The sequence below is a fragment of the Gavialis gangeticus genome, unplaced genomic scaffold (genome assembly GCF_001723915.1).
Source record: "Gavialis gangeticus isolate Ggan-Ray unplaced genomic scaffold, GavGan_comp1, whole genome shotgun sequence".
In the NCBI taxonomy this organism is placed as follows: Eukaryota; Metazoa; Chordata; order Crocodylia; family Gavialidae; genus Gavialis; species Gavialis gangeticus.
In genome coordinates this window covers 65107033-65124445 of record NW_017728994.1, presented here as the reverse complement: position 1 = coordinate 65124445, position 17413 = coordinate 65107033, and the positions used below count along the sequence as shown (strand labels likewise).

Sequence of the window (17413 nt, the reverse complement as noted above, 5' to 3'; positions counted from 1 at the left end):
CCCCCCCCCCCTTAAAAACAAGAAAAAAATATAAAGGGGTACATGAACTGAAACTCTGAGACAGAAGGGGAACACTTGTTAAAAAAAAGTTTGAAAACCCCTGCTATATGCTATTGCTCAGAAAGTACTAGAGAATTCAAATAATCTTTCACAACTTCTGCGTGGCATATATGCCAGCAAATTTGTTTTCTACAACATTTTGGTACTTCTGAAGCTATTTCCAGATAATCAAGAACAAATGAGTATGTGAACAAGTACAAACACACTATGTGCACCCTGCGCAATTACAACTGAACCTTGACAAGTGGACTCATGACTGAAAGCAACAACAGAGTCAAAAATTGAACAACATTGTTATATGGCTGCCTAAGGATTTGTTTGTTGTTTTCAGAAAAACAGAGTTTAATATCCTACATTTTTTTACTTTGAAGACACCCCCTGACTTACTTTCCGAAATCCTTCCAGAACTTCTTTCATTTTTTCATATCTCCTAAAAAGGTCTGCAAGTGATTTCTCCACAGAGTTCAGGTCTGCCAAAGCTTGTTCCTTCTCCACTATTAGCTGCTGGACAGTATGATGGGAGACAGATTTCTCTCTCTGTTCATCCTCTGTATAAAAAAAAAAGCAATTGACAGAAGGGGTTATATTAAGAACATGTTTTTACAATGCTATGCTGTTTATACAAGTAGCTAAATGGTTCTTTAGTCCTAGAAAAGACACGATACAGAGGCATAATCCTATGTTTGATAGTGTGCCTAGTTATCTTGCCTCTTATTTTCTAAGACATGGAAAACATTTAAAAACATCTTCATATCGATGATTTATAGCACTCTGAACTCAGTTGTTTATTCTGAAGAAACAGAGGTTGGATTTTTCTCTTTCTTCAAAGAGGAACCAAGTGAAAAGCTACTAGGTATCTGTGCCACTGATGCCAGCCATTATCATTTGTAATGCTCACCACCTGATTCTGGATAACACTGGCTCATCCAATGCAAACTAGGGGCCTCATTTAATACAAACCAGGTATTGCTCATGCAAAATTATGACCTTAGATTATACAAAGCTGGCTCACAAGTTTCATTGTTCGGCAATACCAGTCAGGAAACTTGGCACCAGATTTAAGTTCAGGTATATTATAAATATATGAGCACAGCAAAACTAAACTTTTTGAGCTTCTCATCTCTAAAATTAAAAGAGGAAACCAGGCAAAAGTAGACATGTGTTGGGATTAGTATTCCTTTACTCAAGGTGATCACTGGCCAAGACACAAAGTGGCATCTCTTTGCAGCTACAGAAAGGAAGTGCTAATATTCTGTTTAATAAAATGCTTTATTTTTCATACCAATGAAATATGATTCCCATGATCCATGTTTTATAGACCATTTTGAATGAAGTTGAAATGAAAACATAACAGTGAAGTGAGACAGTTGTATTACATCCATGATAAGGTAAAAGGTTCTCCTGAACAAAGAACAGGCAACATTTTAAAGCCTGCGACTGTCCATTTAGGTCTACTACATTCTGAACTATGGCAGAGGTCAGTTTTTCATCTCAACAGAAGCCTTAGCTTGAAATAAGCATTTAAAATTCAGCTCAACTCAGACATGGAACTTTCTAATATGGCACCTTCAAATATAAAAGATTTGCTTCTTTGGGGTATTCAGAGGTTTGCCCTGCCTTTTCTGTTAGCCAACACAGTAGAGCATCAACTGCATTTCTACGTTGCACCTCAACTTGGATTTGTTGATTGAGTAACACATTGCAAACCCACAGAGGTCAACAGAGTTACCCAGGTATTGCCTGATCTGCAGATACTTTATGAGTAATAATGTATGACATGGAAAGAACCCAGGGTAGATATAACTTTGCAAATTTAAGTTAATTGCAACATTTCTTTATTTGTGAACTGAACACATTTGATAAAGAAAAACTGAGGTGAATGCCATGCCAGTTTTCAGAGTAGAACTTCCTTTTAAGATTGTTTTGGAAATCAGTATTAGGATGATTTGCTGCGGTCTTTTCAACTATGATCTCAAAAACATGTGCTGTGTACCCACTGTGACTAGTAAATACAGTGGGAGAATGTGCAGTCCTTCATTTGTTTTCTTCTCAGAAGCCTTCTTCTTCAGTCCCACCACAAGGTTAGTTTTTATGCGTCTTGAGGACAACCTGGTCCTCAAAGCCCATCAAAACTAAGTTGATCTAATAAAAGATATCAGATTCACCCAAAGATCCTTGCCTGCCTATGTCTTTAGACCAACACAGCGACAACCTAAACCCTTGAGGACAATCTATAATTTAAGGGCTGGATGCACAAGCCCATACTCCCCAAAATGATCCCACTTCATCGTGACTGTGCAGGAGTGGGGGTCCATGTGCGTGGAACCACATATGATCAGGTGCTAGTGACAGATCAAGGAAATGAAATGTTGCCTCGTTTGAGGCAATTAAATTAAGTCCTGTTGTATTTGAGTGATTTTCTTCTCATCTGTTTCTATGGCAGTTGAGCCTGTGAATAATTCACCACAGCCCCTTCAAATCCCTATAGAAAACTCCTTTCCCGTCTCTTCCTTGTTCCCTGGCAGCTTTCCTTCTGTCAGGAAAGGCTCAACCAGCTCCTTCCAATTATAAGTAACATTGTTTCTTCAGGTGACCAGATGGGATCAGAAGAGTGCGACATCAGGTGTTCAATTCTTCTGACCCATGTGTTAAGTGCTATCCCTGCCAAGTCTTTGACCTGTCATCTGGCCAGAGAGTGAGCTTCAAACCCAACCTTAGTCTCCAAAGGAGAAAGGAAATATTTTGGTGAAACGAGGTAAAAGGAATAAAATGAAAGGAATGGAAATCTAGCATGCATAGGAAAAACATACTGTGAAGAGTTAGATCTATCGAACTGAAGAATAGCATCACAAGCAATGGTAGACAGACACTTCACTGCCTGAAGCATTTAGAACTAGCCCGAACAAAGAGTGGATGAACACAAGGGAAAACCTGCCATCATTGTGAATGGGACTGGCAGACTTGAGAGATGTATTCTTCAATTTAGCTGCAAAGATATCACTGCTCACCAGAACAGTATTGCCAGCAAGACTGCTGGTCAAATCCTAGTTAAGGAATTACAAATGCATACATTTTATATAAGCTTATATGATTCTTTAATTGCCTTAATAAAGAGGCTTCTATGTCTCTTGAGAACACTTCTCACAATTGAAAAATAATAATTCAAACAAAAGTAAAATTCCTAGATATATTTTTAACAAACAAAGAACTAGAAATAAATAGTTCAAGAGTAGCAATAAAAAAGATGCTATTGAAGAGCTTTTAAACATGTTTTCAATATCTAATAGGAATATTTCTATCATTTAATAATGGGGATGCAGCAAATACAAAGTATAAAAGCAACAAAAATGCAAAATGCAGGTGTAAAAGGTGGTGAAAAGCATTACTTACCAGGCTTGCCTGTTTGTTTGTTTGTTTTGCAAGCAAATAGCAAGAAGCAACAAAAATGGAAGCAAAATAGAAAATCAGGGAATTTGTTAGGAAAGCAGAAAAAAAGTAATGCAACAACTTTAAATGCAGAAAGCACACACTTCTTTTATTTTCATAGTGAGAGTTTAACAATATCCTCAAACCTAGAAATCTACGGAGACATTTTTGAAGGAAAAAAATTAAAAAAGACATTTCATAACCAATGAAAAAAATTAAACACAAAATGGATCCATAAAGAAAAAAATACGGACAATTATGCCACTTTGGAAAGAGAAAGATGATAGGTAAAATGCATCCCTATGCAAAAGAGAGCATGACGCTTTAGGCCTCATGTTCCTGTTTCAGACCTAAATGGAACTCATTTGGTGCAGAGCGGTAAATTTTACCATAAGCATGCTGACGTGAGCCCAGCACAGTGAAAACAACGGCTGGGTGAGCTTTCTCACCTCGTTCTGTTGATGCAACCCATCTGGAGTTAAACACTCAGTAACTCTTTCCTACCTGGAAAAATTGGGCAACAGGACTTTCTTTTTTTTAGGGTAAAACATGCAATAGAGAGGTGAAAGCAAACATGAAAGGACAGAATGAGAAAGGAAACAAATGAGGACAACAGTCAGAAAGTACTTGAAAAGGCACCAGTTAGCAGCTACTTACTGACTACTGTTATCCAGATAGTACATATCTACAGACCTCTACATGGAACTGTGTATGAGTTAAGTAAGTAGAACAAAATTTAGCTTTCTAGGTATAGACTATCAGTACTGGACTTGCTCCTGCTCCCATCAAAAGCAATGGCACTCACTGAGTTTTATGTAAATATACATATGCATGACAATCTAGAAAAACTCTTTGAGGACTTAAGGACCTAAATGAATATTCCTTCAAAAGGGATTAGTGAAAGAGGGTCAGGTCTAACTAAATCCTTTCTAGTGGATGGCTTTATAACGAGCAAAGAATGTAGTCATACATACAACAATTCAAGTATGTATTTTTCTGTTGAAGTACATTCTTTTCCTCATTTTGTTTTATTAGCAAGGAGCATTGTGTGCAATATATATATATATATATATATATATAAAATAATTGTTTTTTCATGTATTTGTGCAGAGGGTATAGCCAATCACCTTCTTCTACATGCCAGATAATCCTGTTCTCTACTTAGTTACATGAAATCTCTTTTCTCCATAGCAAAGTGTGTGGCAACAGAGAGAGAGAGCAATCTTCAAATTGGGCTTCTACATTAATGATGAAACGCTGTGTTAAAAACATAATCAGATATCCTGCTGCAGAATGTAAGGCCATGCTAGTCAATACCATTTGATGAAAAATAGAAAATTACGTTATGTAGAACTCTCTCTAAAACCTGCTATAAATTCTTTTAAAATTATAATTTAAACCGATTCAGGAAGAGTCATTTACTACTGTGAATGCAAAGCATGAGGATCTTCCTTTTTGTTCTGTGATCAGGAATATTAATTATTCTTGATTTGTCTGCAAGGATGTTAAGGAGAACAGCTGCATAACTTGAGAATTTACTCCACAGGGACATTCTTTCACGTGATGGCATCAGTTTCAATTCATCCAATGCCTCATCAGATAAAACTGTGATACTGTATATTGCTGAATGGAGATCAGACACCATGATTACGGGGCTCGCAACATCCAGGTTATACAACAAGCAGGGGCCAGTTCTGAGAAGCCTTTCAGACAACTTTTTATTGAAGCTATAGTCATTAAATTAGCTTTATAAATTAGTTAATAAATAAATGCATGAGACTAACAGCATGGTCAGATAACCTGAAATATTGGCTGCAATTTAAAATAAGCCACCTGTACAATAACTCATTTGCTGTTACTGCAAGAGCTCCTTTTCTTTGTGTTGCCTTACAACAATGTGGCATTGCCACGCTGAAACCAAAGGAGGAATAAATAGGTTCCTTAACCAGCAGAAAATAAAAGCATCCTAGGTAGATGAATGACTGAATTTGAAATAACAGCAGTTGAAAAAAATAACTGTAGGTGGAGGTTAAAACAGGTTCAATCACTGGGACATAACACAAGAAATGAGTACATGCTCTCTGTCTCTCCGACTATGCACTGCAAAACCCTAAGATGCCATTTTGTCTGTGTTAATGAAAACACTGGGGACAAAAAAAGTAAACTCATTTTTGGCATGTACCAGTCCCAGACATGAAACAGAGAAGACACCAGCCAAGTAACATTTGGAGGACTCTAGGCTTGAACCTCCACTGCACTGAACCAGCTTTCTGTTGGGTGGCAGAGACACCAGTGTGGATCTAATGTAGAAAACTGGAGCGCTCAGCAGACAGGGTGTTCTGGTCGTGCTTTTATGAAGAGTGAATTATAAATGCAACAGAGATCCTGCCAAAGGCAATCAAATGCAATAGGTATCCAAACCCCTCAAATTCCAAGGGGAATAGCAATTACCCTACATATTTGAAACAGTTTGAGACCTTATTTTGGGGATGATTTCTGTCCTTCATTCATAATTCAGTTCAGTTAATCTGCAAGGCAGGGAACATTGTTTTTAGGGTTCTCTTGATTTGTATGAAAGCACAGTGGGATCTGACGGAGATCGTGGGAGGAGCAGAACAGCAGAACCTGTCCAAAAAAACAGTCAGTCTACTTGTTTTTGCCATTGGGCAAAAACAAGCATGTTTGCTGCACACACCTACTTATTTGAACATGACTCTAGTCTTATTCATATCAGGTTCTGAGCTACTAACTTGTTCTTTCTGCAGCATCTGCCTATAAATCCATAAATCTAGGCAATTCATGCTGGCAGTATCAACACTATAAAATATCACTCTAAGAATATAGGTATTCATGTAGAAAAATCTAAAAATAATCAAAACATTTGTCATCATGCAGTTACAATATAGAAAGGATGGATGCCAATTTAAACAGAGAAACACAATACATTCACACATGTCATCAATGATCACATACTAACAGATGCAGTGAAAACTTTCCTAATTATAAATTTACATTAAGACAGATTCACATACACACCAGATACCTTGTATTTTCTATGACCACTCTCTGCTAGAAATGATGCTACATTGTAAAGAACAGTTGCAAACACCCTGAAAACTTCATAATGAGAACATCCTCCCCACTGTCTGATGAAGTCATTTGTTTGAACTGGCCTCCCTTCTGAATCTTATATTCCAGAAGAAATAGACATAAATTCATCTCCTATCGGCCTTATATATTTTTTTAATGTCTTTTTTTATGGGCGCCTCAGAGCAGTTGGTAGGGAGATAAACACATACAACCATCTTTTAAATAAAATAGTTACACCCTGGAAAGTGGTTACCACGACATGCTTTCACTTGGTGCCCAATTTGCCTTGAATTGAATTATGTCCTACACTTCTCATCAGCCCCTGGTTCTAATTAGTTGGTTGCTTGTAGTGCCCTGAATGTCAAAATTTAGTTTCTGGTCCCTGAGAGAGAGTCCCAAGTGAATAATGCTGGGGAACATACCACTAGTGTGCTACAATAAGAAAGCAAGAATCCCAAGACAAGGAAGATGCTGAGATTCTCCAAGGATGGTTTTTAAAAATAGTAAGCGTTTGAAGTTTGACATTTTTCTGTTTCTGCAAAAATTTTGCAAGTAACATTATATTTTCTAGATGATATGCACACCAAACTATTTTTCTGGCAATTCTAGGGCTAGATCCTGTGATTATTTAAGAACCAAGGAACCCACTGATTTTAATCAGCTATTGAGGGGGGGTTGGCTTTTCCAGCCACTGAATTGGGTTGGAGTTAATCTGGAATTTTGTTGGAATAAAAATAATTCAGAAAGATGGCCTCTGTTTCTGGGAAGAAACATGAGTGGGCAGGGGTGGTCCCAGAGCTAGTGCAGTGGCACAGACCCACCCTCCTTCAGTTGGTGCTGCTGCAAAAGTAACAGCTGGAGACTTCTTTTTTTTAAGTCCATAAATCAGGTAAGAATTCCACCCCGCTCCCTCTCCTCTGTGCTCAGCACCATGAGGGGGCAGGAGGGCTCCAGAGGGGCTCTGAGAGAAGCTGGGCTCAGCCAGGACCAGCCGTGGCAGGCAGATTCCTCCTCTCTGCCTAGTCACCCCAGCTGTGTCCTGGAAGCCTAGGAGCAGGCTCAGGGGATGAGGACCTGCCTGCTGCTGCCACCACTGTCACTGCCACTGCCACTTCTCTCTCTGGCAAAGCCTGGCTCCATGTGCAGCCCAGGTGGAGCAGCTCTGGAGTCTCCCTCCCCACAGATCATCCAGGAGCAGAGGCTGTAGTGAGCAGAGGAGAGGGAGAATGGGAGGGGAGGGGACATGCTGCTGTGCATGAACAGGAAGGGAGGGAAGAGAGTAAGTAGTCTTACCTTATTGAGGAACTTAAAAAAAGACCCCGGCTGCTATTGTCATGGGGCAGTCTGCTGGGGTGGTAGGGCGGGCTGGTAGCAGGGGTGAAGCCACCCCTGCAACTAGTTGCTGCTAGCACACACTCCCCCTTTACAAAATCCTGGATCTACCCACGTGTGTGGATACTGGATGTCAGGATGGCAGCTGTGTATGTGAGAATAACTGAAATGACCCAAATTCCTTTCTGCAGGAGATATTCATGGATCTCGGCCAACATATTTTTACATCCTAGAGATGTATAAGCAACAGAAGAAAGACGTGTGACCTTCCATATTGCCTCAAGTGCTTCAGAACGGAGGACTTGTTTTTCAGCATAAACTGGCAGCACATAATTCCAACCTCAGATTATGTCCGGTTCTCATGAAATTCAAAAACATTCAACAGATATGCCTAAGGTCAGAATTATGGCCATGGAAATAACCACATTTCTATGCTCTCTTCACAAAGTCAGAGCACAGAATAGCATCTTCCAAAGCAGTAACACCTACCTATCATCTGAGCAATCGTCTTCTCATATTCTGAAACTATTTTCCTATAAAAGAAATGAAAAGAAAATCTGTATATACCAATGATGGCAAATCTTACAGTTGCTAATGGCCTACTTGGAAAATAGGCTAGTAAATAACTGCACTGTATTATGGCAAAATTCAATACAAGTCTGTTCCCCACTTTTATACAGTCTGTATAATCTCTTGGCTTTTTTGTTTGACGCTACTATAAAATGGACAATATGAAGAAAAATAAAGCAACCAATTCAGTAAAACTGAAAAAGTCAAGGTGTTTATCTTTCCATCCCCCTTAAATTCCTCATTTGAAAGTAATAGGAAGCCAGGACAAATTCACTTTATCAACACCAGCTTTTATTCAAAATTTCCCCCCAAATACTTCAATCATTAATTAGATCCAAGGTCATATATATATATTTGATCTGAAAGCATGAGGAGTTAAGATTTTTTTGCAACATATTTGTTTCCCCTCCCCCCTCCCCCAATCTTCCCTGGCCTGGACCCTTTTTATTTCTTGTGTTTGTTTTTAAAATTTCTACTCCAGGAAATTTAGGTTTATTAGGGAAAAATGAGAGGACCTTGGGTGACTGTCATTTGAAAAAATATCTGGCTAATCCTATACACTTCAAATATGCAGTAAGGATTGATCAGCAATTAAGACAATGAGACAAAATAGTTAATTATACAGCACAGAATCCACTCATTCCCTATTTTAGTGAAACTGCAATGGAACTAAGGCAGCTAAATGATAATTTTATTAAAATGTCCCTATTTTATTTCATATATTTACATCATGCTTTACATTTTCCTCCTGAAAAGAGGTTAGCTAAAATAAGCAGATTAAGAGTGATTTAGGAAGCTGAGCTACTTCTCTGCAGAGCCAAATCAAGCTAATGAAATGAGACTAGCTTTATCTGTGCTTTTAATGAGCCACACATGACTGTCTACAAAAATAAAATCACCACAGCCTTAGTTCCCTCGTGGGCCACATTCAAAATATTCCTTCGACAATGTTTTACTTACATTCTTTAGTCTTTTTTTAATGCGATTGCTACATTTATGCTGCAAATGGGTTAGGTGACTTGCAGAAAGAGAGATCTCACTTTCAAAATCTGAGAGTAAATGAAACCTAAATTAAAGCTGACTCCAGAAATGCATTAGAAGATCAGCCTTCAGAAAGAAAAAGTCTTTCCTGCCCATTGCTGAATGCATTTGTCCTAGTCCTGCAAGGGCCAAGCTCTGAGAAGCACAAATCTTATATGCACGTGTAATCCTGCTGACCTCAGGGAGACTCCTGGGAGAAGTAACAATCTGCACTTTTGTGGAGCTTTTTGTAGCACTGGACCACAGAATGCAAGGTCACATGCTGTGCTCTTTGTCAGAAAGTAGGGCAGAGCTGCAGCAGGACGAACAGGACTTAGCACCATCTAGAAGGACTGGCCACTTTGGAGATTTGCTCCGAGTTCCTGAGACTTCTCTTGACACTTTCAGTACTTGAGTTGCATTTTAAAAAAAGCAATTTAAATTCAAACCCAGAAGTAGCTGTAAGGATTTTCCCTTGAAAGGAAAAACTCAATGGATATTCAAAGAGCCCCATGATTTCTACAATAGGAACACTTAAAAAAAAACTGTAGGCCTTGTCTCCACTGGGAAGCTACAACATGTTAGACAGGAATCTGAGGACATTAAACGTAACGTTAAACCCTGTAGTGTAAATTCTCAGTCCACATTAGCCCATAGAAGTTTAATGTGGAAAGACCCACCACGCAGCCCACTTTCTTGCCAATTTCGGAGTGCTTACTACAAAAAAAAATGTTCTACTATTTTGCTCAGTCATAAAGTGGTTGGCTCAGTTTGGATTAAAAAGTTCAGGTGAATTTTGAGAGAGACACTCAGAGATTTCACTGTCAAAAAGATTTCCTTTACATTCAGCCTAATTTTTTTTCTTTCCATTTGACCTTGACACTTACAATAATACCTGCATATAAGCATACTCAGTCATTTCCCTTCCTTCTTGGTGTGTACACCCTTCAAAACATCATCAAAGACTCTTTTTTTTAAATCAGACTTAGCCAAACTTTGTTGGCCTCTATATTTTTTCTTAACAGGCCAGTTTCTCCATTCTCTGCTCATTTTGCATTGCTCGCTTCTGAATTCCTCCCACCCCGCTCTACATGTGCGTGACTGCTGCATTCAATGTGCAGTTGCCAAGGTCCACAGAACAGACTATAGCAAGGCCTGGCAACATTTTTGGGCAGAGAGCCAAAAATACCCACAACCTCAACTTGTAAATTGTTGGCATGCTGGGGTGGACAGCAGGGGAGCCTCAAGGGGCTTGATCCCTTCTATGGCAGTGCAGCCCCACCCCAAGGTGTGCATGCCAAACAAAATGCCTTTGCTTGCCATGCTCTGGCACCCATGTACTACACCCATGTACCCTACCCCTGTACTACAGCTTCTCTCTGGTGACAATGCATCTTTATGTACACAGCTTAAAGTTACGTTGCTTTTTTGTGTACTACAAAGTAATGTTTGCTTGCTGCAATTCTCATCTACTGTCCCAAGACTGTTCCAGCATTTAATTTCCCAAGAGTGTATTTCTCCCACTGAATAGATGCCTTTTGGACATTTTATTTCAAGATGTATTAGCTAAGACTTTTCAAACTAACAACTGGGATATATTCTATTCAGTTTTCTAATCTTTCCCTGTTCCTTAGCTTATTTTTGTCCTGTTTAAGGCAGCTCGTCCCGATTTTGTGTCATTTTTCTTTTCCCCACATTAAAGTGTTAAAGAAAATTACTCTCAAAACTTAATTAATGCAAAACTCCTTTAGACATCCCTATCTGAACTCTCTCTCATCACTCTCAGTTGAGGGCCACAATTCTCCTTCATATCACCAAGAGTTACACATATAGATCAACATTTGATAGAACCCTAGATTTGGCTTTACCATGTGTGGTTAAACAATGCATTTGCAAGAAAAGATATTGAAAAAAATAGCCAAAGCTTTAAAACCTCAGAACTGATGCTAAGAATTTGCTTCTTAGGGAAGCAATGGATTAAAAATGGCCCAAAATACTTTTCTTTCATTTACCAGCTAAAAATTAAAATGTACTGGAAAAAAAGTAAAACCTTGAAGCCCTTACAGAAAGTCTGCTACTGGTCTCTTTTCTGGGTAGTCTTGTTCTCAAATTTAGTTTGGTGCAGAGACCATCATATGCAGTGATACCAATAATGGGAAAAACAAAGTCATTATTTGTACAGAATAGCATAAAGATAAAAATTTCAGTAAACTACAAAGGAAATCTTTTGACTAGTACATCTAATGTAACAGCATGGTGAAGCTACAGTTCATTATTAGCCTTTGAAATGATAGCAATAATCCTAGAAAATAATATCAAGGCAGAATTTGGCCTCTTACACAGCTATTTCAAATCATATTATCTTTAACAACCTGTGTTGGGTGAATATTACCAACAACTTTGCTACTAAGACACCTGAATCCATAAGAACTACTTCACGGTCAGGGCGGCTAGGATCTGGAACCAACTTCCAACGGAAGTGGTGCTGGCTCCTACCCTGGGGGTCTTTAAGAAGAGGCTTGATGCCTACCTGGCTGGAGTCATCTGAGCCCAGTTTTTCTCCTGCCCAGGTGGGGGGTCGGACTTGAAGATCTACAAGGTCCCTTCCGACCCGACTTCTATGATTCTCTGATTACTTAAAATGAATCTCTATTGCCAGTACTACTAATGCTCTCTCTGTGAATATTCATGTGACTGACGTTTACCAGCCCAAATACATAGGAAAATTGAATTTTAAATTGGCACATGTGATTTACCTAGTTAACAACAGGTAACCAGCACAGTTGGTTGGGAAACTTGTCACCCATAGAAGGTCTGCACGAAATACTGTATTATTAAGCCCCACTATTCTGCCTACTTAAAGGACTTAACTCAGGGGTGGGCAATTATTTTGGCTGAAGGGCTGCTTAATGAGTTTTGGTGAGGCGTCGAGGGCCACAAGGGTAGCCACACCCCTTGACAGGTGCCCCACCCCCTGGTGACCTCTTGTGATCAGAAGCCCTACCCCCTAACCCCTGACCTTTGCCACTGGAAGTCTCTCCCCTTGCCCAGGAAGCACTCCTTTTGGGGGGTTGCTTGTATATTGTGTGGAGGGGTAGAGAGTGTGGGTATGCTGCAGGTATATGCAGGTGTGGTTTAGGCCTGGGGTGTGTGGGACTGCTGGGTGTGTGTGTGGGTATGCTGGGGGTGGGGTGTGTCTGGGGTGTGGGTATGGTGCAAGTAGGGTGTGTCAGTGTGTGTGTGTGTGGAGGGGTGTATGTGTGGAGATGTGTGGTGGGGGTGTGGGGTGTATGGGACTGTTGGATGTGTGTGTAGATATGGTTGGGGTGGGGCATGTGCGGGGGATGTACATGGCGGGGTGTAGGGGTGGGGATGGTGTGTGTATGTGCACGTGCATGGAGTGCGAGTGGGTTGGGTGTGTGCTTGGGGGGCTTCCCCGTTGCCTGCTCTTTGCAATGTGGCTCAGCCTAGCCCAGCCCCTCTGCAGGCAGGCTGAGGGGAGGGAAAGGGGGATCAGCACTGCATGCCTGGCTTGCAGCACACTGCGAAGGCAGGGAAAGCAGCTGCTGGCGGGCAGCAACAGAAGCCGCTAGGAGAGAGAAGTGGGGGACAGGGTGCCAAGCCTGGCATTGCCAGCTCTCTTGGTCTCTGTCCCATACCTGCCTGGTGGGACTGCAACGGTGCCTGCGCTGGCTCCTGCTGTTTCCACCTCACATGCTGCCCCAAGCTCACACGGACTCCTGCTGCTCTTCCCACCCTACCTGCCTATCCTGTACCTGCCCGGTGGGGCTGAACCAAGCCCATGCTAGCTCCTGCTGCTGCTGCTCCCACCTCACCTGCCTGCCCAGCGGGGCTTTGTAAGCAGCCAAGCTCCTTCTTCCCCTCCCTTCACATGCTTCCCTGCCAAGCCATGCAAGCTGCAGGCAGAGCTCACCCCACTCCTCTCAATGCTGTAACTTCCCCTTCCTTACCTGCTGCCCAGAGCACTGCAGCAGGGACAGGAGGAGGAGTTGCTGGAGGCTGGGGGAGCTCAGCAGTCCTACCTAGAAGCTGTGCCTGATGGCCAGGGCTGGTGCCCTCCAGCAGGGGGAGGCTGGGAGCGCAGCACGTACTGCCCCAAGTGGGAGCAGGCAGGACTTGGCCCCATGCAGAGTGCAGGAGGGGCAGCCACTGGCCAGGCACAATACAATTAATTGGTGGGTATCTGCCTGCAAGCCAAATTCAATCAGCTGGTGGGCTGCATCTGGCCCATGGGCCATATTTTGCCCACCCTTGAACTAACTGGTGCAGGTGTCGCCTCAGGGCTACCTCAAGAGAGATAAATTGCCAATTGTGTATGGAAAAGAGTAAGTGAAAATGGGATAGGAGCCATCTAAAGAGTAGTTACAAAAAGTACTAAAATAATATGTATGGGCAAATTTATCTCAATATGCTTGTGCAAAAAGAGATCTGATTAATTTAATCAGTGACTCAGCTGTGTTAGCAACTCACCTCATTTCCATCACTTCCCTTCTGCTTTCTTCATATTTCTCTTTCCACTCAGACACTTCTCTTTCTTTGGCCACAATCTGATACAAAGGAGGAGGAAACAACTGATAAGGGAAGTTATTTATTAAAACAGATACCTGGCTTGACAGATTAACTGAATTCTGCTTTTAAGGAACATACAGAGCAGAGCCTAGAGAAAGGCCTGGGCTTCTGATTTCAGATCTAGATCTGGATACAGTGTGAACATCCCCGGAGAACTGTTCTGTTTCAACCAACTATAAGGCCTCAGTTAGGAAGTCTAAGTGAGGAACCAGATCAAGTTTCCCCAATCTCTTTTGAGGGCAGTACGGTTATGTTCAACTGATTACAGATAATCTAATCCATGATAAATGCAGTGCTACTGTTCTTGATTCAACTAGACACCAAATCATGAAACCTGAGGAAGGCTTTCAGGATTTCTCCTCTAAGACGCCCTGTCATGCTTTGCAAACCTGTCAAACCCAAGTGATCGAAGAATAGGATAAACCTTAACTTGTGTTCCTCCTTCCCCATGCATTTCATGATATATAGGATGCCAAGGCAGTTTCTATATGACTAACGTTAGATTGTACAAACTCGTTAGGAAGGGATGTGTTTTTCAAGTGCTCGGGATAGCAACTTGTAGACACCATGAATTAAATAAAAACAGACTTCTTATGTAAAATGATGAACTAGTATTCCATAGCTTAAGATACATAAACTGCTGATACATAACCTATACTCCCTACAAAGAATAAATATTATTAGTGATGCTATTGCCTGCTTGGCAGTAGCATCACTAATTATCACTGCACGTGGCTAACATAAAAAATAAAAATTTCCATATATGGGGATTGGCTCTCATTTCCATTAAGTAAACAGAATCTATTCCCTCTTTTTATCCTTTTCCTGCTCCCAAAGCCCTGAATGGTATGACCATAGCGTAAAGGATATTTAGACCCACAAAGTACATCACTATCAGGGGAATGCCTTTTGAGAAAACAAGAAAGAATCAAACCAACAAAAGAAATGTTTCTTCTTCCCACACCCCATAAGGAAGTTACCTCCTCTCTGGCAAGTCGTAGTGCAGAATCTATATCTTGTTGTGGGTAGTGCAGATTTGCGGTGTTTTCTGCATCTGAGGTGCCAATCCGGGAGTACAGTGCACTTTTAGAGATGGGAATGTCTGCTGGGATACCAGGATCTCTCTGTTTGGTTTATAAATACACAGAAATTAACCATTAAATATGCCCTTTGCTAATAGGTCAAGTGAACTTAAAACTTAGGAAGGTGAGGGGGGCAGTGGGTCCTGATTCATCGCTAGGGTTTCTTAGTACTATGTTAATACAAGTAATAATTATTTTAAAGGAGAAAAGGAGTAATGAGAAAATGTTAACTTAGAGTAAATCGAATATATCAGAGTTAATCTACAGGGAGCAGTAAAGATAATGCTATGAAACCTAAAATATTTAGACTAGGCGTGAGAGTTGTTTTGAGAAAGGTTAATGTCAGAAACGGTAAAAGAACTAGGACAAGAACCCTTGTGCAGAGAATACAAGAACAAAACGGATGTGGGGAACCATTACGTGAGAAAATAATTCTTTTCTCATGTATTCTATGACTGTCAGAGCAATGTAATGTTGGTGTTAAAGGATTGCAGATTAAACAGCAATCTGGTAGCACCCACTAAGGCACAGATGGGTCCTGAAGAGGGAGACCAAGCGACTCGTTCAAGATAATACAGACTGTCAGTAACAGAGCCAGGAACTGAACTTCTATCTCCCCAGGTCCTGCTTAGTACCTTTCCCCCTGAGCCATCCATCCTCCCTAAAGGATCCTGTTTCGTTAAAAAATATATATATATATGATACGACACCGCAGCTACCTTAGCTTGGCTGGTCAGTGTCCTGTCTCCAGCATAAATTATATTCCACAGAAAGAGTAAAGAAGCCATATTGTTAGTGATACTACTGCCTGCTTGTATACAAATTGTGATCAGAAGCTAAGTGCAATTTATATGTAAAAGTCCAATTTTAATCATGTTTCTTGTATAAATAGTCTAGATCAAATGAATGGCCCAAAAGCACAGTTGAAACAAGAAATGAGGAAAATGGGAATACATTCAAGAACAAACTGTGAAAATCATGTTTTATCTTGTAAATAATATGTAATAGGCGTACTCAATTCAAGTTCAGTGCCTGACATGTAGTACAGGAGGATGCTATATAATGAATGATCTTTTAAAAAAAATGGGTGAGGGCTGAAAATGGTACAAGAGACAAATAACAGCAATTATTTCATGGAGGTAAGAAAAGGACTGTGAAACTGAGAGTATGATGCATCTTTAGTAGCTCTGTTGTACTTTCAGGTCCTTTTGGAGCCAGGGGAGAAAAGGGAAATTGGGTTCTATTGGCCTGGGGACCCATCCCTCTAGCATCTGAGCACCACACAAACATTGATGATTTTATCCTTACAATAGCTCAGTGAGATAGGCAAGTAGTATCCTTTACTTTAGGGATAGGAAACTGAGGAACTTGGATGTTAAGGGCTTGGTCATTCACTGCCTTGCATTTGTGCAATTATTTACAGCAGTACAAAACAAGTGCAAAAGTAGTATAAACTACCAATTGTATCTGTTAGCACTTCATGCAGTTGATGTTAGTATAAATGACTGTGCAAGGTGTAGGGCAACAAAGAACAAGACCCTACATGACTTGCCTAATGTAACATAGGCAGTCTCTGCATATATGGGGGGGGGGGCTGAACCCAGGTCTTCTGAATCCTAGTTCAGAGCTTTAACCAAAACATAAAACGCACATTGATGAGAGGCTTCTAGAAGGTCCAGAAAACTAAAAATCGGCAAGTTCCAACAAATCTCCAATACAGAGTTGAAAATGATTTCATTTTGTTCAGCCCTAGTTCAATGACTAGATGGATTTAAATGCCATTTAGGCACTATTAAAAATAATCTTTATTGGAATGGGTGGGATCTGGAGTGAAGGAGGTATCAGTGAAATATATCGAATTCTCGAGAAAAAATGACTGATACTAGTAAGGGTTCCTGTCCGCTGTTGTATACAATACCGGAGAATGTAAACTGTTAAAAAAGGTCTCAAGTATCAAGGGACTTCAAGCAAATATTTTACTCATGGAACAACTTACATGGTAAATAAAGGACGAATCGTGACAATAGAAGCTGTGTATTTTAACGAGTATGCAGCCAAACAGATCAGAAAGATTTCCTTGGAAAGGACTTAGAATGATTGTGATGTAATTTGTGATTGCCAATTAGTAGTACATACAGAAGTAACTAACCAGCCTTTGGATTTTTTTACTTGAATTTGATCTGCTTTTCGTGTCATCAGTCCATATTCAGAAGTGAGTGTCTTGTTAATTCACTCCAAAAAAG

The 17413-nt window shown here is 40.5% G+C and overlaps 1 protein-coding gene across 5 annotated transcripts in view; it reads right to left on the bottom strand.

The window, feature by feature from the left end:
- Positions 1 to 17413, bottom strand: part of TACC2 (transforming acidic coiled-coil containing protein 2) — a 244549-nt gene that overhangs the window by 14763 nt on the left and 212373 nt on the right. For all 5 annotated transcript variants that reach the window (XM_019502936.1, XM_019502937.1, XM_019502938.1 and 2 more), the window contains 4 exons: positions 15069 to 15212; positions 13990 to 14066; positions 8398 to 8441; positions 448 to 608 (listed from right to left, as the gene is read on the bottom strand). In XM_019502936.1, the coding sequence (XP_019358481.1) occupies positions 448 to 608; positions 8398 to 8441; positions 13990 to 14066; positions 15069 to 15212 (426 nt within the window). The remainder of the gene's footprint in view (positions 1 to 447; positions 609 to 8397; positions 8442 to 13989; positions 14067 to 15068; positions 15213 to 17413) is intronic.